The sequence below is a fragment of the Ambystoma mexicanum genome, chromosome 7p (assembly GCF_040938575.1).
Source record: "Ambystoma mexicanum isolate Mex_15411 chromosome 7p, UKY_AmexF1_1, whole genome shotgun sequence".
Lineage (NCBI taxonomy): Eukaryota > Metazoa > Chordata > Amphibia > Caudata > Ambystomatidae > Ambystoma > Ambystoma mexicanum.
In genome coordinates this window covers 953951444-953974679 of record NC_090939.1, presented here as the reverse complement: position 1 = coordinate 953974679, position 23236 = coordinate 953951444, and the positions used below count along the sequence as shown (strand labels likewise).

At 41.8% G+C, this 23236-nt stretch overlaps 1 protein-coding gene across 2 annotated transcripts in view; it reads right to left on the bottom strand.

The window, feature by feature from the left end:
• The window catches only part of POLA1 (DNA polymerase alpha 1, catalytic subunit), a 2474741-nt gene that overhangs the window by 1668550 nt on the left and 782955 nt on the right, over positions 1–23236 (bottom strand). For both annotated transcript variants that reach the window (XM_069637299.1, XM_069637300.1), the window contains exon 25: positions 364–513. In XM_069637299.1, coding sequence (XP_069493400.1) covers positions 364–513 — 150 coding nt within the window. The remainder of the gene's footprint in view (positions 1–363; positions 514–23236) is intronic.

Here is a 23236-nt window from a genome sequence, read left to right as displayed (position 1 = left end):
CTACACTTGGGAAGGTTGGCATCCTCCTTCCCAGAGATACAAGTTTCACATAGCCTTGCTAGATGGATTTCTGTCTAAATGTAGAAATAAAAAGAAGAAAAAAAAAAGTATGGTAGCTCCACTAGAAGGGACAGTGAGAGAATTACACAAGACATGGAATGCCCGTTAGAGGGAAGGGGAAACGCTTTAGAAAAGATCCGAAAAATAAAGGAAACTCAAGAAAGCTGGTGAACCAACAGTGAAAGGTTTGCGGCATAATGGTGGCATTTGCTAGTCAATCATTAGGGAGATATTTTAAGAAGCAGAAGTACCTTTTAAAAAACAGCTGTAACAAAGTAGTCGCCATTAGTGTGTTCTCCTTACCTGCATGTAGAGGTCCGGATTCAAGTCCGATTGCTTCATAAGCTGTTTTACTTGGCGACGCCTCTCTACCAGCTTCCTGATTTCACGTGGCAAAATACCCAATTCCAAGTCTGGGTCAGGCAACTGAGGAATGTCATCCTGCTCTTCACCCTAGAACATCAAGTAAAAGGGAAATATAAACTTGTTCCCATGTGACAGATTTCCATTAAAAAAATGTTTTATTGTGATCCTGGTTGCTCCAAGTCAACCTTACACAAACCTTAAAAGAAAAACATATACATACATTAATACATAGACCCAAATAATGTCATTATACATATTAAAATAATTCATCAGAACAATAAATAGAATAAATGAAGTCCACTATCATAATTAGCAATACAGCTAAATTCAAAACAAGAATAAGGAGATATCTCCTCCTTTGGGTTGATGCGGGGTAAGTAGATCCAATTACAGCAAAAAGTTCACAATTTCAGCTTTATCAGACTAGCTCTATTCAAGATTTTTAGAACTGCTATTGTAGCTTTTGTTTCTTCTCCACTGGAAACACGGGCAAATAATGCAGTCACACCTAGCACTTCGTAGTTCTAAGCCACATTTTCCAAGACTAATTATCTAAAGGTTGGGAGTGCCTGGCAGTGCAAAACCACTTGTTCTCTATTCTGAAGCACACTTCTATCACCACACAGTCTGTAACCCACCCTCACCTCTCTATTTCGGGGGCTTATTTGTGCGATTTCTCCTGTAGGGAGCTGGTTCAGCCTGTATCTTAAGAATTATAGAGCCCAATATGCATTTGGGAATCGTTCCAGGTATTTCGGGATGCTCCCCAGTGGTTTATCCAAAAAGGATGTGTAATACATTTAAGATTGCCTTGAACTTGCAATTGTAGCTATCCTGTCTCCCCTTAATAAGACCCTTTTCCACCACATTGGTATAATCCTTCAAGTCTTCCACCGATACTTCCAACGTAGATAGTATTCCATTAGCTCTCTCCCTGAATTTACTCATCGCCCGATGCTCAGACTGTAGGATATCGGTCAAATTCTTGTGTAGGGAATCCTTCAGAGGAACCAAGATCTTTCTATATAAATGACAGAATCCTCCAGTCCAACACTGCACTCAGTGCTGTGAGACCCTACTCGAATTTTAAGGAGGGCATTGGTATACAATCCGGTAACTCCAATGCCCTCTTCAAATTCTGGCCTCAACCCTCTCATACTGTAGGGAGTGTAGTGTGTGACTGATCTGTTCCATATATATATATATAGCTTAGATGGCACCAACTTCATTCTATAGCATACCAACAAAGGACGCATCGAGAATCTGCAATATCTAGACCTAATTTTCCTCATCTGAGCTCCGGCTTGAGTGGCCTTGGCAAGCATACGTGAGGGCAAAATCTTTATTGTCCATTACATCTAGCTTGAACCCCAAATAGGTGATCTAGGCTAATGGATTTATTAAACGAGTGTCCATATACCAGCCAAGTGCCCTTTTATCTATTATTTTGTCGTAAACTTAATTATAGTTTTCTTGTCATTAATCACCAACTGCTTTCTCACAGCATATACTTTAATGGCATCCAATAATCTTTGGAGCCCCTGCTGGGTCCTATCCATCAGGATTACGTCATCAGCATTCACTAATAGTGGTATGCTTAATGACAGCAGCCTTACTTCATCAGTGGGTTTATCATGTCAGCTATATAGAGGTGGAATAAACAGGGAGCCAAACTGCAACCCTGCCTAAGTCCCCTCTGAGCAGAGAAGGCCTCTGACAATTATTGTCCATTCAGTCTCACTCACAGCAGATTATGATCATGTATATGAATCAGAATTGCCAACAGGGGTCCCAGAATCTGCCAATCTTTCAATTTGAGCCAGAGCAGGTTACGATTCACACAGTCAAAAGCCTGAGAGAAGTCAACAGCAGCCAAAAATAGCAGTAAACTGCCTGCTCTGAGAGATTCCTCTCTCAACCAACCAACCAACCACCAAGCCATTCAGGTCGGTTCCCATCCCCTTGCGAAACCCAGTCCGGTATTGTCCTAGAATGCCCCTTTTTATTTATCCAACACTCAAGGTCCCTCAGGACTAAACATGAGAAGATGTTGCTCTCTACATCAACTCCCCGGATTAGCCCAGTCTCCCTTCTTATACATGTGCACTATAATGGTCAAGAAGTCGAGACCGGACCTCTTGCAGAATGGATCCAAACAACCTGAATAATACCACTGACCATAGCGCTGGATTGAAAGGCCATTTGGACCGGCTTCCCTCAAATTTGATGTTCTTTTTTATCATCATCGCTATTAAATCTGCTAACATATTCAATTCCCAAGCCAAATTAGCTAATGGACAAGAAACCACAAGGTCCGATTTCCTATAGACACATTGAAAGTGCTTTATACACTCGCCCTCCGCAATCACATTACTTTGCAGTTGGCTTTGGGTATTACACATGGAATTAATTATTTCCCAAAAATTCCTTGCATTTATTTTACTAGTGTCTCCAGAATTTTAGTTCCATCATTCTGTATCAGTATGAATCTATAGGTCTTCATCCAATTTTTAAACTTTTGCTTCATCTTTTTGATAGCCACCAAACCTACATGCTGAGGCTGGGCAGATTCTCTCTTCTCAGCATTAGTTTTTCATCTTGGACAACTGTCGCAAAATTTTGAGATCTCTTACTCCCCCCCCTCCCTCGGGTATCCCTGTGAGGTCTTTTTAAAAAACTATCCAAGAAATCTTTGAAGCTGTTAGGAGTAATCCACACGTTCCTTTGCCCTTCAGAAGATCCTGCCAGGAAATTCTGGATGCGATTATTATAGCCTACCAGGTTCCCCACATATCTTGAGAGTCTATTTCCAGCCCGATTAACTGTCACCCCCTTCATCATACGCCGAGAAGGCACAGCAACGGGAACCTTCAAACTCAATCTTAACTTGTGTGATCACTCCAATTAGATTCCACCTTTATCAATTCCTCACATATCTCAGAGATCTCGTGTTACTGCTGCACAGTCCCAGTATGCTGTCCTCTCCCCTAGCTGAAAAGTTGATCTCGAGGGAATGCCCCCCTCCATTGCCCCATTCAAGATTCTTAAAAATTCCATGTAGTTAGTAAATCTGACCAAAATTGATCTTTCCCCCTCCTTCATTTCTCTGGGGTACACAATCGCCCTCATTGCTTTCCGCCCGTGAAGAACCATATTGAAATCACCAGCCATAATCATATGGGAACCCTTTTGATCACACAAATATTTCCCAGACTTCTCCACATTTTTTCAGCCAGGAGACCCACCCCTATATGAGCCGCATTACTGTATATATTAACTAGCAATATTGGCTTAATAACATATGCCCTTCAGTTTTTCTTCTTATACCAATAAGCCATAGGTATCTACACTCCAAAAATCTGCTTCTATAAACATGGAGTTTTGTATCTGTATAACTAGACCCCCAGAAGGTCTTCCTGTAGAGTTTTATCACCCTTTGTTGAAAAGCTCTAAACCCATCCACCACCATCGGTACACAAAGCTACGTTTCTTCTAGGAAAATTATTTGGTTTGTCTATCTGGATTCCCCATAAAGCTATTAAAGCCCTGGAAGTTCCAACTTACCAACCTAACATTCGGGGTCTGTATACGCTGGACTAGAGAAGAGACCTATATTGTGTGTCTAACTTACCCCCGCACAGATTCGGGATAGGGATGTGACACTGTGAGATTGAATCACGCCCAAGTATATAAAAGAAGTGATTGCTGGTGAGCTTAGTTCAATAAGTGCCCAATTCGAGGCACTATGCCATTTAGGGAGCTTCATCTCTAGCAAATCTCTCCTACTAATTGCTGACAACCCCAGAACTTTCTTCAAAAGTGATAATAGGTTGGTATGATTGAAGAATGGACTATCAACCCCCGGGGCTATGTCTTACACTTTTGCCAAGTTTCCCAACATTTCAAATAGACTTAAGTCATGGCTGCTGGTTCACCCATTTCAGGTACAATAGGGTTGACATTTGCATCATCGGCCATCAAAGAGCTACCACGTTTAGTTTTTAGGCAAATGTCTGCATGTCGGTTTAAGTTATGGTCCACGTAAATTGGCCCCTTTTGTCCCTCCAGACTTTTGGGTACGTCCAACCTACCTTGTTCTGGTTCTCTAGAGGAGGTGATCCAATTGTCCAACTAGCCCCTTAATTCTTCTTGCCTATAGCTACCATTACCCATGTCTCGGGTTACCACTGCTCTTCTACCTTTAGATACCAAGACCACCAGTCCTGGACAACTACACTCCAAATGTACAATGTTTCCATTAATAAGCAGATGATGAGCAGTTTTCCTGGCTGGCGGGCATCTTTTTTTTAGGCCTATAGATCTCTCAACATGGATAACTCATTGCATATCACATCAATGGCATCTTGCTCTGTTGCTACCATGATGGCAAGTGAATCATTCCTTAAGGCTGGGGTTAGATCCAACTTGGCCTGGGAGGTCTCCTGGTCCGCCTCCAGACGTGCAAGCTCCTCATTTGTTCCCCATATCTGTTCCCCAATCTCTTTCAGGGGCTGCACTGGTACAACAACCCCTAAGGGTTCTCCTGATTCACCATTAGATGGGCACTATTGTCTAAGATTACATCTACAATCTTAGCTACCAAGGCCTTCATCTCTTGTTGTTCCGCTGCAAGTCTAAGAGCATAATGTAAGAAGAGCCTAGTTTTTGACAGGATCATGTCAATAGCATGCTTATGCAAGGTACCACCGGCATCCATTTCAGGTCCCTCCACCCTGGAGTCTACTTTTTCTTCGGTAGAGGCCGTACCTTCATCCGAAATCGCAGAGCTTGACAGCAGCGCTTTCAAATTTGGAGTGGCAGCGAAGTTAGTCTCCAGAGTGTTGTAATAGTTTTGGCCTGGTATTTTAGCCAGCTGGAACAAAGTATGGCCCAAAGACTTCCGCTTAAGATCCATCACCAAGTTTAGAAGTGAGCCATCGTTAACAATTGAAAGTCATTATGATCAATAGTACGGGGCATATCCACTGTTTTAAACCTTGTGGGATCATTTTAAATCAGTCATGGTACGGGGCCCTGAAGGCAAAAGGAACCCCGTAACTTTTGGTTGTATTGCTGGATTTAAGGTATTAATCAGCACCACCTTTTTTCCCCTTTTTGAGACCAGAAACGTCTTTGCCCGCTGCCTGGCGTCTGCTGTAACTCCCAGGCCATTTGATAATTCCCTGAGGGCCCGTAGGTCCACTACAGAGTGAATATCAGTGCTGCCTCTATCCGCTCCCATCCACAATCTTTTAGCCCAAGGAGTGTCTGGAGGGTGACAAAATGGGGTGGGTTGAGGGGGGGGGGGGGACTTCCACTCCACAAAGTCGCCTCACCAGCCCTCACAATTGGCTCACAGAACTGTCCGGGTGCTGTGCTATTGCACCAAAACCCCAAGAGCTATGAGCTCACCCCTACTGTCGCAGCTGCAACCCTTATTGTCCACCAACTCAGGACCCTTCATTCTGCAGGGTGCGGAATGAACTTACTGCTCCGTTCAGGATTAGGTCGGCTACCACTGCGGCCACAGCTCTGGCAGTTAACGCTGCTGCTACAAGTATGGCCGCATCTTCAGCTCACCCAGGAAAACAGGGATGGGGTGAAACAACTCAGTGAGCGTTCGGTGCCACACTCACTGTCATGTGCAATTGATCGTCAGACAGCACTCACCGGGCGAGTGGGACCGGCCCCAACTCTGCTGCATTCCCCCACACATAATCTCCTCACCAGTGCGCCATCAGTGGGCTCCTGCTCCCACACGCCCCCACCAGAACGCTTCCATCACTTCCAATGCGCCAGAGACTAGCAGGAGCGAGCTAGAGGAAACGACCCATCAGCGTCTAGCAACCAGCATATCAAGCCGCACCAAGGCTACTCCAAAGCCGCTTCTGATACATGCCTAACTTATAATCCATGCACAATCAACAATATTTCAGTATCAGGAAGGACTGTCACGATTTCGACTTGGCAAGGGTGTAGAAGTAATGGGTTTTTCGATTTTTATTAAATGATGTAGAAAATTCCATCTCTGAAAGGGAAATTTGTTCATCAAATTTCCCTTTCATAAGCTCCATGCCAAAAGCATAGTGTACACTGGTGCCTTGCTGCATCAGTATACTGTTCTGTGCCACTAACCGATAGTGCAGGTCCTGTTGAACAGGTTCAGAAGTCACAAGTGCCCGTTTTACAGCTGAAGTGACAAGTCTCTGCAACACAGGTGCTGAATTTAAGACATGCATCCTCCTGTACCAGAACTATATAATTACGAGTTTATTGTCCAGGTGGCAGATACATCTTTAAATATAAGCTATAAATGATTCGTGGTACTATGGTGAATGTTATTTCTCATACTTCTTACATCCACAGCAATTTGATAACACGTGTCAGTCCTGTGAGGCCAGCTCAGCTAAGAAAGGACATGTATTCTCCTCGGACAGGCTGACGTTGCTATTGCAAGCAACAACGTTGCCTTGGGGTGTGGGGTTTAATGACAGCCCCAGAAGACATCACTGAAAGGCCAGGTTAGGCCTCTACTGCGAAATACATTGATCTGATGGAAAAAGACAATGGAATATACATGTCAGCCCAAACCTTAACACAGCAAAGGGGCCTAGTGAATGCAGAGTGTGTGTTTTGCTGAAAAAGGGACTTAAAGAACATTGTAACATGGAAAATGCACGTTGTGGATGACATAAGGAAGAGCTCCCTGTCGGTTCCAACTACCATAGGAAAAATACCAAAGGTGCAAAACAACAGAAATACACAGATTCGGAAGTGTATTAAACAATGATAGCAAGATGCAAGTTATTAAAAGGAATAAAGGCTGTGCAGGGAAAACAAATGTAATAATTGAAAATGCTATTTTCCTTTCAGATACAGCATGTACATCCCTTATGACCCCAAGACAGACATGCTCCTAGTTGCCGGTCAGATTTCTCAAGTACATTCCCCCATTTCAGGTCTGCATGGCTCTTTATCTGGAAGGGAGATCTCTTTGAGGCTAGGTATTTACAGCCAGGCTGATTGACAATAGAGCCAGCCTGGGTGGAATTGTGGTGGACTTCAGATTGCAAATGGCAAATGCCAGCACAGCCTCATGATGTCAGGGCCCATCTTGTGAGAGAGATGAAATCCCTGCAGTATCCATCAGCCTGAGCTTTTGACTCCCCTAGAGTGATTGATCATTTTATTGCAGGCAAAGTCAACATTTGAGCCCAGAGACTAAGATGCCATGACTCCATGCAACTTAAATTAAAGAAATTCAACTATTGTATATATTAATCAGGTGGCCATAGACTTGCATTAGAAATGTCTCTTTATTCAATAACCATTGAACCGTGATACCTAGTGTTGTGCTGTTTTGAAGGCGATGGTATCGATATGACGGTTGTCCAAATTCGATTTTGGGGAATTCTAGTTATAACGTAAGAGGTTTCTAGTTTCCCCAGAAATGGCCTGAATTTGAAAGTTGGCAAGCTGATGACTTATTAAATTAGATGTCTGCGGTGGAAGTTGCACATTACCAACTATTTTAGTTTTTGCATCAAGGAAAAAACCATAGCGCTCACGTTCAATAACTTGCCAAAACAAAAGTCAGTTCCAACTATCCATCATGATTACGGGAACATTAATATCTATATACTAAAACATACACTGTCTATCAGATTCAAAGGGAAACCACACATCTACAGTTAAGTAATGGACATCAGGCAAATTATGTTGAATGGATCAATGAAGAACGACATACCACAATCAAGTAGACTCAACCAACATGCCATCATAGACTATGTATACACGGACAGGTCTTTCTTGTCCAACGTGGACACTTTTGAAGTCAATCATCAAAACTTTAGCTATCATGAGCCGCTAATAGTATCCAGGCGATGGCAATGTCTTCCAATCTTAAAAAACACTGCCGGAATCACCACTAAAGTAATTGTAACAGGAGGGCGCAATCGGCTGCACTGGACCACCAATCAACTAACAAAGTTGAACGAAATAACTAAATCAGCTGCCCTGTCAGACATCGATGGATACAATGTTGCTGCCTTACAACTATTAAAAGAAGTTTATACAAAAGCAAATAAACCGAACTTCAAACACAAACACATTTGACCAAGATATCCAGGATGAGAAAAGGACCATGCGCAGAGCAACAAGACCTGTAACATTACCCTTGAAAAAACGATTAAAACAGATCAAACCGATTAAATCAAGCTACATAAATTGGCACCAAGTGCAGCAAGTGTTAATGTATCAGAAAGATGGCGAAATGATGTTGCAAACCATAGCCTCAAAACGTTCGAGGCATATGGCAATTAATAAATCAAGCAACTCATAATACCCAAGCCCCCCTACAATTTAATCCAGTATCCGAGGCTGAATGGATATGCACTTCTCGAATCTCTATGCTACAATCGAACAAGCTGAATTCAAACACGAACTAGCACCAGAAGCAACAACATCACTAAAATTTGATCTTGAATATATAAAACATTACATCTTGAAAATTAAGCTCATCCAGAGCCACAGGCCGAGATGGATTGAACAACTATACCCTTAAAAGACCAACCGGACCAGTGGGCAAAGATATAGCACAACATTTTATTAGAAGCGATTTCCACCCACACCATACCTGCTTTGTGGCGCAAATCGCTGATTGTACCGGTATTCAAAAAGGGCAACATGCTCTTAGCCTGTAATTATCATCCAATAGCATTACCGGGTGCTCCAGGTAAATTATTTACCTGAATTGTTTTGAGAGATCTCAATGCATGGATACAAGATGACAACCTACAAGTTCGCCATCAGACTGGGTTTGTACCGGGGGATAGGAACAGCCATCAATCTAATGAAAATATCTGCAATACAAGCACACATATTATAGTCTCCAAACAACCAATCTATATGGCTTACATAGATCTTAAGTCTATGCATTTAGCCTATTTTGCCCAACAGTTGATTTCTGCATTTAGCCTATTTTGCCCAACAGTTGATTTCTGCATTTAGCCTATTTTGCCCAACAGTTGATTTCTGCATTTAGCCTATTTTGCTCAATGGTTGCTTGTTGCATTTTGCCTATTATTTAGCCCAATAGCTGACTGTTGCTTTTAGCCTATTTTGGGACCTATAGTTGACTGCTGCATCGAGCCTACACTGCCTAATACTCAGCCTAATATCCAGCCCATGTTGTCTAACATTTGATCGATACACGCAATAGCAGGCTCTAGTTCTAGCACTAGCTATAACACTATGTACTCTTACTTGCCTACCTCAGTCTATCGAGCATCATTCACTAACCTGATAGCCCTATTTATTACCACTGCCTTTATCACCATGCCTGCCACACTGCCCCCAGAGGGCGTAGGGGCCTCTCATATGCAACTTATCTCTAAATCCCCTTGTAGCATAGCACAGAGAAACCATAAACTCCGGGCACGACTACCAAAAATATTCGAACCCGTTAACAAATATAACATTAACTTGGATCACCTTCGACCGAAAGGTCCTCTGGAAACCACCATTCTTCCTAGCCGCAAACCCCTCCCTATAAGAAATAAGACCACCACCAACCGACTTGCCACCACTAACCGGAGTCCTACACCACAGCAAGAACCCGATTTGAAAGGTGCATTAATCAATGCTAGATCTATAGTCGCTCATGCTACAGATATAGCGGACACTATCCTGAACAACGACCTCGACTTCATCGCCATTACTGAATCCTGGCTCCACGAGGCAGCAGGTCCAGCACTAATGCTAGCAGTCCCGGACAACTATACTATCCTTAGAGCTGATAGACTAGATGCACGAGGCGGAGGAATAGCAATCATTGCCAAAACTAATCTTTCCATGAGAGTCACCTCTACACCCAACCTCAAATCCTGCGAGTCTCTCTCCATTAAACTACCCACTGCCAACTCTCAAACATTAAATATCCATCTCCTCTATAGACCCCCAGGCCCCATCAGCACCTTCAATGAAGAAATTACCACTGTTATCGCTGAGAAGTTAAAAAACTCCTCACACACTTTAGTGCTAGGAGACTTCAACCTAGGGTACAATGATATCAATGATCACCAGGCCACCGCCGTAGCCAACATCCTGACAGAACTAGGCTTCTCGCAGAAAGTGAACATGTCCACCCACACCAAAGGGAGAACTCTTGACTGGATTGCCAGTCACAACTGCAACCTCTTCATTACATCGATCGCCCCCCAAATATGGACTGACCACCACCTAATTTCCTTTACTCTCAATACTAAAAGACCCTCTGCTCTAATACCCCCCTTCGCCGCACCTACACCAACCAGAAACAAGAAAAATATTACAGCAGACAATATTTTGCCCCATATCCTACCGAATCTTAACTCTCTACCAGACCATACTGACCCAGGCCTTCTAGTGGAGGAATTCAATAAGGCTATGACCACGGCCCTCGACAGCATTGCTCCACTTAAACTTAGGAACAGCAAACCAAAAAAACATCTAAACTCTTGGTTTACACCCCACCTAAAAAACCTAAGATTACAGAAAAGAAAATGCGAAACGGTATGGAATCTACATACAACCATAGAAAATAAAACTAAGCTAAGAAATATCTCAACGCAATACAAAAAGGATATCATTCTGGCCAAACAAGAAACGTATAACAGGATTACCCAAGCCAACTCCAGTATGAAGGAGCTCTTCTGTATCTTAAAAGAATTGGAATCCCCATTGCAGTACAGGACTCCATAAAAGATAAAACTTGGTGCACAGATATACAGTTGGCACTAACCAACAAAGTAGCCAACCTCCAAATAAAAAATTGCTCTAAAGAAAGCCTTATTATCTTCCCAAACCCAAATTCCCCTGATCAAAACACCAATACCTAAACCCAAAGAATTCACTCTATTCAACTTCTCTAAGGTCTCAGTGATCGAGGTAGAGAAAACCATTCTTGGACTCAAACCATCCAATTGCAAAGGTGACCAATGCCCAGCACAACTGATCAAGGACGCTGCTAGAGATCTAGCTCCCTTCATCACCAAACTTATTAATGCCTCCTTCACCACTGGCACTATCCCACGCAACCTAAAGGAATCCTGGGTACTCCCCCTTCTTAAAAAACAAACATTGGACCCCAACATTCCCACAAACTACAGGCCCATCACCACGGTGCCTTTCTTACTAAAAATACTAGATAAGGTACATACACCCAAATTCAGAACTTCCTTGAGGTAAACCACCTCCTTGGCGCCCGCCAATCTGGTTTCCGCCCTCAACACGGCACGGAGACTGCCCTTATCGATTTAAAGGCCCAAATAGACTCACTTAGAGACGAGGGTGAATTAGCACTCCTCCTTCTACTAGACCTCTCAGCCGCCTTTGACCTGGTGGACCATAGAGGTCTGTGTAATCACCTGGACTCTGCGGCCCACTTTTCAGGGGAGGCTATAGTCTGGATACAGTCATTCCTCAGTGACAGGACCATGAGGGTGTTCTCCCCCTTAGCGGAAGCAGACCCGATACCCATTACTTGTGGAGTGCCACAGGGATCATGTGTCTCGCCTACACTCTACAATATCTTCACCAAGCCACTCTTTGACGATCTTGACAATCTGGGTATCACCTATACCAACTACGCAGACGATACCCAGATTCTCCTACCTCTTTCCGGGGATTACGGGGAAGATCTGGCTTTGGTGAACAGAGTCTATAGCATCGTTCAGGCATGGATGGCCAACCATGGCCTTTGCCTGAACGATGACAAAACGGAGCTCATCATCTTGGGCACCGCTGCTCGCATTTCTAAACTCAACCCAAATTACTCTGCATTTATCATCGATGGTATCACTATCAAGGTCACCAGAGAAGTAAAAACGCTAGGTTTCTACCTCGACTCGACCCTATCCCTCACCAAACAGGTAAACTCATTGGCTTCATCCACGGCCTATACATGTAAATTAATACGCGCCGGGAAACAATTCCTATCAGATGACAGCTGCCTAATCCTAGCTAGAGCCCTTATCTTATCAAAATTAGACTATTGTAATTCCCTTTACATAGGGGCAACTAAACAAATCATCAACAGAATACAAGAGCTCCAAAATAATGCACTTAGAGCGGCCCTAGGTATTCCCAGAAGAGTACATATTTCAGAAATAAGACGGAAACACAAATGGCTCTCTACCCAGGAAAAAATCAACCTCAAAGTTGCCTCCCTCATCCACAAATGCTTAAATAACAAAGCCCCTTGTTACCTAACAGAACGTTTTACTAGAAAAATCTCCACTAGACCATCAAGAACAGCCAGTCCCAATTGCCTGCTAGTGCCCACATTTAAACTGACCACTATTGGAGGGTCCAGCTTCCCAGTCAGGGCAGCTCAACTTTGGAACTCCCTACCTCATGCTCTTAGATCCGACCAAACGTTCAACAAATTCAGAAAGAACACAATAAAATGGCTCACCGAGAATGCTATGTAACCCGCATTCGCCCCACCTATCCTCTGCATGTAATGTACTTATATAGATTTGCTATCATGTAAAACACCAGCTATATGATGACCTGCTTTCTGCACACCGTATTGTACATGCACTTTACTGCCTTAACTTCACCCTGTGGAGCCAAGAAAACTTTTTACCATGCTCTGTATATCTGTAACTTCTGTAACCAAGCTGTAAGTCCTCTTGTCTTATGCGCCCTGCTACCTCAGGGTCCGGTGCGCACAAATAAACAAACAAACAAGTCAGCATTTGACTCCATATCAAGAAACAAATTGATGTCAAAACTCATGCAGGTTGTCCGAGTACTCTTTTAAACTTCATTCAAAGACATCAATTCAAGTAAAACATACACAAGACGGAATACTCTCAATCAATTAATACCCATTGATGCCTTAAACAAGGCTGCATGCTGGCCACAACCCCATTTAATTTCTTTATAGGAGACGTGAGAAAATCCATAGCAAATGTAATCTCTGATGGCCCGCGCTTAGGAACATCTCTAATAGCATCGATATTCTATGCAGACAATCTCGTCCTCCTTTCAAAAACATGAAGGGGACTGCAAAATCTAAATCAAGGCTCTAGAGACTTATAAAAACAAGAATCAATTAGAAATCAATGGGAAGAAAACTAAGATTCTGTTGTGCAATTCAACAAAATCAAGGAAAAAGCGTGCAACCAAATGGATGCTTAACGGACCAAGCACTTGAAACACTCAATGAATAGAAGTACTTCGGAATTAACAAACAACAACACTATAGATCAACTGCATCTCAGAGCACTTCGGAATAAACAAACAACTGCAATTTCACAAGCCAGATTAATTCATACAAATATGGGAAATGTTCATTCTCACCAGTCATAACATTTTACAAGCAAAAAGCAGCCCTGACCATCTTATATGGATGTGAAACAAAACCTCAAATCCAAATCATACTGAAACAAGATAGAAGGGCTCTTTTGGAAGCATGTGCTAACACTACCAAATGATCTGCTCATGGCCATTCTAAGATTTGAACTTTGTTTACCTTCACTATTCACTATGTACAACTGGAAAATGTGTTCCCTGCATCGAAGATTTCTTGACCAGCATGCATCAAAAACGCTTCTTTCCACATTAGGAAACTACATGGACAACTCCAAGCACTTATTTGCATTAAAATGGAGAGAATCTCGGTCACTATTATTAAAAGCTAACATTTCTGAAGAATTATTACTAAGGGACCCGGCTCGGGCAAAAAAAGCTACACCAACAAGATTGGATTCGAAACATTGAACTATGCAAATCTTATAAATCATACCAAGCAAATCCACTGACTGAGAAACAGGTATGCCAAACAGAAAATATCTTCAAAAATGTCCCAGTCTGTCTTACAGACAAGAATTCTTCCGATTTCGCCTTAAACTACATGAGACCAGAGAAATCTTAGCGCGACGAAAAGCAATATCTGAAGACAAAAACATCTGCAGATTCGAGTTGCGAACCGCAACAAACCAAAAAACTGCTGCACTTATTGGTAGAATGTCCAAGCTTAGTTGCACAACAAATCAAACATCTAAAACCACACTTCAAAGATTTCAGGATATTAACTCAAGATATCTTACGGCGAAAGATCTTCCAAACAAACTCGAGCACAGCACAAGTTGCCATTGTAAAGTTCATATTGTCTCTGAAACTTGGATAGATGGAAAATAATCAAGATCAGAATGCACATGTAGTCAACTGAATCAAGCTCGATTATCATTTAATAGTGGTACGTCCAGCCTGCAAAACTTTTATTATGTTATGTGATGATTGAATCCTTTGTTATATGTATTTACATTCATTTGTCAAGCGAACGAAAGGTCAAAAATCTGAGTTCACCTTTTTACTACAAATCGCAACCTGGAAATAACGTACTTATTTTATTTTTAACTCTTTTATATAATATCAATCATTGTAAATTAGTAATTATTGAAAGGTTGATTCATTCAACTATAACAAAACAAAAAAGAAAAATATCTATATACTATGGCATTCATTAGTAAATTACACATTTTTGCCGTGCAGGAACTTTGAGTGCAAAAGGCTGAAATGTAAAAAAGAAAAACTGTAAATGACAGAAGGTGCACCTCTTCACTTCAATCATAGAACTCTAAGGGCCTTTCAGCAGATAGAGTTTGAACCTTGGGGGTGGGAGAGATTAACAGAGATCCAATGTAAATTCAAGGCTAATAAGTTGACACCCAATCTTAATATTTCGTGCGAAGGACTTAATTTAAAAGTCCTTTGCTCTATCGAGAAAGGGACATGCACACGGAAAAATCCTGCCTAAAACCATCTAGTAGAGACACAAACTGGCCTAAAAAAATCTTGAGAGATAGCTGCTAAACATCATGAAGGAGTCTTACCTATAATCCACCTGTGTGACTCCTGAGACAGCTGCCTGACCTTACTTGGGTGGAGAGGCCTTAAAACTGATGGAACCTTAAACTTGCATGGGAAACAAACTGGTAACGGCAAAAGCTGAACAGGTCCCATTTTTAAGGAGAGCCAGACGAGGGATGGATGCTGGTGACTATCTTTGATGGAAGCCTGTGACCAAACATATGCTGTCCCCAGAGAAGAGCCCTGCTGATCTTTTCTGAGTGCCCAAAAACAGAGGTGTCCAATGTAAATTGATATATCCAAATGACAAGTGTGTGGGGAATCTGTCTGCCTAAATAACTTTATTTACTAGTGGGTGGGAGCAAATCATGTAGCCCCTTAGTATAGTTGACAGAATATTAATTTAATTAACTCCCAAATAGACTGACGCAAGAGGGGGCTCAGGAGTTTGAAACCTCCACCCTCTTTACTAGCGGAAAGTTAGTTATTGTCATTAAAGTAATTGGTGTGCATTTATTTGTCCTGTCAACTCCAGACTTCTCTAAAGAACAAGGGGTTCTCTTGGTAAAAAAAGGAAATGTATAATTATCACCACTCCTTAAACCTTGGGGTGTTCCTGTTGTGAGAAAGCTAAAGGTACTCTCACAACTACTCCCCAGGGATCTTCTGTTCGGGTGGCCAGGGAAGGGCCATCGCTTTTGGATCCTGACCCTGGGGGTGTACTAGCAAGGGAGGATCACCTGAGTGGAGGGTCCTTGGGGGGGGGGGGGGGATCTAATCCCCAACTGTGCTAGACATGACCATGACAGTAATTTTCCACCTACATCTGTGAATTACATTTTGGACTTAACCATCTTCTCTTTGAAGCTCACTTCAGCATCAAGTTCTCCCATAATTACAATTGGGTTTTCACCATAAGCATTGGCTTTGACTTTAGCCTCTTTCAATGTGCACTTTTTCAAGTTATCTTGCCAAGACCTCTTATCAACGTGTAATCTTCCCCACTATCCACTAACATTTCAATTCCAGTCCCACTTATCCCAATAATGGCTCTGGTCTTCCTGACCTTGATTTCACTTGTTGCAGAGACAGCATTGATCACTTGCATGATATTGAACCCTTCGCATACCTCATCCTAATCACCATCCACTTCAAAATGTCCCATTTCAACAGTCCAAAACTTACATCTAGAAACGGGTCCCCTTTTACCACAGTGCCTACATTCTACAAATTTGGCCATACACACTATGTCTCTGGCGAAATTATTGGTATTGCCCCATCTGTAACATCCACCATCCCCTCTAGGATTGTGCCCCCAAAATGTTCCTCTGTGATTAAAAGCCCAGCGTCCCTCCTCTGTTGTATGTTTGAAGACCTCTTCCTCTTCAGCAGAAACTGAATTCTTAAGCACTCTAATTGTTGAGTTATAACCCTCTCAGTAGTCTTGTTATTCTTTTCGCTCTTGACAAAACTAGTCTGTTTCTTCTGAGGAATTCTTTTTGTCAATTTCGAGGGTTCTTCCTTCTTGGGCCAATTCCTTAATACAGATGGAGTTACATTCAACGTTCTTTGCTATATCAATAGCCCTGTACAAGTCTGGATCTTTCTCTTTCCATAGTTCCTCTTGAATCTTATCCTCCATGCATTCTATCATGAGTTGATCACTCAAGTGTTCTTCCCCAGAGCAGGATTTGAATTGGCACTTTACAGCCAGACACCTTAAGGCTGTTAGAAACTCTTCCATGTCTCGCCCTTTCTCCGTTCTCCAGTGTCAAATTTATATCTCGCTAAAATCTTATTTTCGTTGACTTCAAAATGTTTGTCTAATTTCAAAATGCTGACATCAAATGCATTGAGCATGTGACCACCTTCTTGTGGTGGATCTGGTAACCTTTTTTTTAACACTTCCTGACGGCCATGCCCAAGACAGTGAAAAAACAAGGCATCTTTCCTGTCCACTGAATAGTTCGGACCATATACAGACGAGGTGAATTTCAAAAAAATGTTCTTTGCATTCCTTGGATTGGATTATTGGTTCACCACATCCCTGGGAAAAAAAATAAAAAAAATAAAATAAAAATAGAAATTGCTGGATCTGGTATATTTGCCATAGTGTCAGTGCAACACTATTCACAGTTCTTTTGATAAGGTACTGCCCCACTTCCAGGAGCAGTGGTGATTTTGTTCAGCTCCTTGTTGAACTTTACTTTCCTCAGATATGAGACTTGCTGTATATTTGCAGTTATTCAATAAAAACAAATAATCCTGTGTCAAAAAACCAAATGTCTCACATTTATTTAAAAGGTCCACGCTGTGCAAACATGCGTTTCTAATCACTTGCACTGCTTTAACAGAGCGTGTATCGCTGACTGAGCTTGTGAAGAATGTTTCTGCGCCGTTTACATGGTAACCATGGATACCAACATGACCAATGGACGTTTATGCACATCAACAAGTCCTTTTCTCTAATGTTGGCGCGCCAGAGATCCTCCGCTGTCACTGATCGTTGCGCACACCAGGCAGCTTCACCTTGCGGAGTGCCTTGCACATTCACTTCCTGAAACATAATGGATCTCAAGCGCTCGCGTTCACACCCGGCTTCCAAAACACCGTAAATTTCAGGCGCTCGCGTTCATACCGGGCAGCGAGACAGTGACACTCCGTACTCATGCAGGTGTTGGCGGTCAATGGCCAATCACCGTGTCTCATTCACATGAAGCCGGCATGTACCTTAAGTTACCAGAGGTTCACTCAGACCATGCCTATCTCAGCTGCAGCCCAAGCAATGGTCGATCTTTGTCGCCAGTATTATATTCAAGTAATATCCACACAGCTGGGTGAGTTGCCAAAGCTTTATTCAGGAACTCGAGTAAGGCTGCAGCTCTCTGTGTCGAGCCCTACAACTGACAGTGCTTAACATTCTAAATCAACTACATTCGTAGTGTTAGCAAGGACAGTGTTCCATGCAGAATGGTATAGAGTCACAGAAGAAATAGTAACAAAAACTATGTACAGTAGAGACGATTTACAATGTACATAACAGTGGCAGTCCCTTAGCTCCCCAAGCATAAGGCCCGAGAAGTGGGCATCTTGACAGCCATTCGGATACATGTGTTGAGGCCCTCAGTGCGACCAGATAGTCATGTGGAGTTGGTTACGCCGCCCTGAGGTGAATATAAGCTTCCAAAGGTTTTGTCTTGGAAGTGCTACAGTGTATGCCCAATGAAAATGTCTTGCAAACTACTGGCAAATTACGATATTTATACCAAATACAAATTCCCTCAGTAATTGGAATTTGTATCACTCACAGGGACAAAATGGTGCAATGTTCCCAGATTCCTGACCACCTTTGACACCCCCCGCCCCCTCCACACACATACATACCTACCTACCAGATACCATTGTATCGCCTAAAACGGCCTTCTCTCTCAGAAAACCTTCTAAAATAAACACAGCAGCAGTATACTGCGGTTATCTGTGGCCCCTAAAATTAGGAATAGGCTCCCTCAGGACTTTACACCATCATAAGCACCAGATAGCTAGGAGAGCATACAAGACACCTCTCCCAGACTTTCCAATAACGTACAGCTGTACCCAGCACATCATATGCTAATGTCGCGCTGTCACGCTCTCCTTTCCAGCCTCCTCCCTCCCAGTCTCTCCCTCTATTCAGGTAAGAGTCACATAATCAGGTGGTGCGTTTGCAAGAGCATCACCAACTGTTGCCGAGAACTGTGAGAGCAAAAAAAGTATCTTGAAGCAGGGATTTTGTGTGTTTTCGAAAATGCCATTACAAAATTGCACTAATATTGACATACAGGCATATAATATTTTAAACCTGTTTAGTTTATTCTAGTCATAATAAACATTGCAAATATTATAGTCATAAAAAGTATTGTAATTATTGTAGTCATGATAAACTTCTGCCAAACATGCCCCAATGCACCAATCACAAGGTCGTCAGAATATCGCACTGATGATCCCTAATGAGAGTGAAACCTATTTCTGAAACCTTAAGAGCATTCGGTCTTAGTTTGAAAAGCAAGGTATAAAAAAGGTACTGCCCCAGAAGACAAATAATGTCCTGGAGCAAAAGACTTGCATTTGAGTTAATTTGCATGCCCACAAAGCATGGCTCATGTAGCTTTGAAAAGGTGAACTTTCAGTGATGGCACTAGGTGGCGCTTTGGCATGTGTGACTTGGCAAAATTGGCTTATTATACTTTTGCAATTCAGGGTGATGTTTTTCGAAATCTGCCTAAACTTTGCGGTACTTATAAATCTTACTGAGCAACGCACATTATTAAAACCTAGAATAACCATATAAAATGTTTTCTGATGGGTCATCATTCCAAGATGGACAGTGATACACTCCTATTGTACTCTTTCGAAAATACCGCTATAAGAAAGAGGAAGCATGGACATAGCGCCAGTGACGGTTGCAGCCTGCTTTGCTTAAAAGAAAACAGCATTTTGGGAACATAAGAATGATCACATATGTCGGTTATTCAATCATGCGACCCTTTTGTCAAAAAGTACATAATACACACGGAGTTAACTTAATTTCATTGTAGTAATTATTTAAATTTTACCTATTTTATGGTTTACATAAAACCTACCATACGATTAATATCACAAGATAATTCAACATACAAATAAGTCAATATATTACAAATACACCCAAAATACACTTATTCATGCAAATTCATTTTGTTCCTTTAAAGTGATAAAACCGATCCAGTCTGTGTAATAAGAAATAACTAATCATTCGAGCAAATCAATCATTCAAATCTGTTCTATAAAATGGCCAAACAATACAGTAATTCAATACATTGATTCTAGTCAAGTTGTTCAATTTTCCCAATATGCACTGTGGCCAAAGTCAAAGTAATGTAATCTCTACTTCGAATTCTATGACAGAACCAGTCACTCCTTAATTTCATAATGACATTGACAAATCATCTACAAATGCTTTGCTTGCATTCAATTGTCACACCAATAGCCTTAACATTTTAAATGTTAGTAACACTAACATATGCAGTGATTTAAGCAGCTTTATGATTTGGATGGAGAATAAATCGGCTGTGCCCCCAGTCACTGCATTGAGGTCCAAGGGACATCTAAAAAGGTGGCTTCCTAACCCCAAGAGTTTAGCTGGGCTTCAAGGTAAGGATGGCTGTGCATATGGACAGTATGCAATGCACATGCACCCTTAGAGATGGGTATAGATGGGAAGGACATCTCTTTCCCTGGGTAACGTAGGCCCGCCACCTCATTGAAAAGGCTTTTCGGACAACAGCGCCCAGCCGTTCCCATCCTTACCAAGTGGCATCATTCTAAGGCTTTCTAGAATGCACTCGTCTCACACATTATTTACAAGGAGTGATGCACTTTATTCTGTATATCACAACAAGCAGTGTATATGGGCATCCAAAACCTGGGAGCGTAATTCTGGCTTAGCTATGATTAGTTGCCCTGTTCGCAATCATGCCAATTCCCTTCCTTAACTCCTGCGCTACGAAATGGCTTGGCAATTGGCACATTGCAAAATACCAGGGAAAATATGTAATGTTCCCACAGAACTGAAGACACCCAATAGTAATGTATGGTGTAAGGGGTCACATATTTAAAGTAGTCCTTAAGGCAGGAGTGGACACCCCCTCTGCGACCCCAAAGAATTATAATTTTGAATCATCATCAAGTAGTCCACAGAATTACATGTTAGGAGGCATGACGCTAACGCAACAAAAAAGTATGTTAACTATGCACAATATTTGGGACCTCGTGGGCACCCAAGACCAAGATTATTCTCCCGTTCAAAAATGAAATTGAGTATCCACATCTGGAGGCAGGAAGCCTTCTGTGCACAGAAGCAACATCAACACAAAACTACAAATGTCACAACCAATGTATCTGTCACTCATCGAGCCCCCCAAAATAAAATAGATAAAACAATTTGGAAGCATTTTCCCATAGTTACAAAACCTCACTTTGTTCAGTTCCCAATTCAAGTACAAAATGTTCTTCAGCTCTTATCAAAAATGTTTTTAAGTAAAGCAACTCTACTGGCTTATTAGAAAAGTGACATGTCTAGTATCACTGGAAGACAGGCCATTAGTGACATGATTTTAAAAAGGCAAGAAACAGCCTTCATACATTAACATTATAAAACAGAAGGGAAAGGATTGTATGCAACAATTTTGCTACAATCTCCTTAAGTGCTAAAAACACATTACATACCGGGAAAGAGGTAACTCTAAGAAATACTCTTCATTGAAAAAGTTTGGAAATTAGAATAGTACAGATTGGAAGAACAGATAGTTTGCTTCATAACCGATCTCCACATGGGTATAGGTTTCACAAAGCGATGGATGCCAAATCCCAAAAACAAGGCCTGTTCCAAGACCGAGAGGCTGCATCCGAAGCATTAAAAATAGGAGCCTTACACGTGGGTGAGCATTTAAAGCACTTCTGTGGAGTGAGCGAGTACCAACACCCATGTCTGCGATCAACGTCAAACATAATTTGCATAAACAATAACTATCTTTACAATAACTTTAAAAAATAAATGTAGTTTGCAATATGGAAGATCCCAACTCCTCTTTAGGTCCATGTTCCTTAGAAGAGTATGCTCATCTTTCGTTATGTACACTTGGTAAAAGCCACTTAACTTTAAAACAGAATTAAGGAGCATTAAAATAACGATAGACAAAACACCAGTACTGTGCTCAAACATAACGTTCAAATGCGCAAAACCTACCACATCTAACAGCCATATGCTTCGTGAACAAGAGTAGAACACCGTTGTTACTGTGGCCTAATCTAAACAGCAAGATTCATCTAAAACACTGAACATAGAATGGAGTACGTTATTGCAGCAGTGTTGGTTACTAAAGAACTACATTCATACAATTGTGTACAGCGCAATCTTCACATTAAATAATGACGTTAAGGGTAGGTCTGGCTACATGAAAATGATAACCAGGCTGTTCAACAAGAGGCAGTGATAAGAACTGAGTGATGATGAAATGGTAGTACAGTCCCGAAGGTGGCAGTTCGCATTTAATGTAGCTACATTTTCAGTCGCACAAAAACACGCACTTAAGGTCCAGAAATTGAGAATTATGACGCAAGGTGGTTAAGGTCACGAAATACTTTGATCATTCAAGATGCTAAGCAATAGAATTAAAACGTCCGTACCCTCCAAAATAACCGCATTGCCTCTTGCAGTACTTCTCATCTTGGCAACTATGATTTTCTTCCCCGGAACGTTGGGTTTAGTCTCGGATTGCGCACAAAGATACACTGACTAATCTTCCACTGCTGAGCTGAGCAAGAATTGTCGGCTTCCGTCTCTCCTCCCCTTGGAGTTAAATCCAGCAGGAAACAGTGTGTTGGAACGATTGTACTGTTCTAAAGGTAAACGAATAGGCTTCGGCCTGTCTAATAGCTTCAACATTTAATTGGCACTACTTTACATTTAGGGTAGGAAATTATGGTGAATTTTTGAGGGACCTTTTAACTTCTAGTTTACCAGTGGGCTATTACAAGGGGAAATCCTCTGAGAAACATCTGCATTCTTTTGACTCTGTAGAGAAGGAGCCAAGTACCTCTACCGAAAGTCCCGCCCCTATTCTGCCTATATGTTGGCAACCGGAAATTGCGACATGTGCAAAGCGAGTAATGGTACCTATATCACGAAGAAAAAAGGTATCCATTGGGAAAAACCTATATGTCAGTGGAGAAATGACTGTCTTCTGAAAGAAATTCCAGAAGAAGTGTGAAAATAATACACTAGCAACGTCACATGCAGACGCGACTCACCCAGAAGAGATGCAAATGAAGAAAGAATAGACCTTATAGAATCTGATGACGAAGTAAGCAACATTTCGGGAGTAAAATGAAGAATACACTTGAGGAGAAGCACCCAAGAAAACATAAAACCATTTTA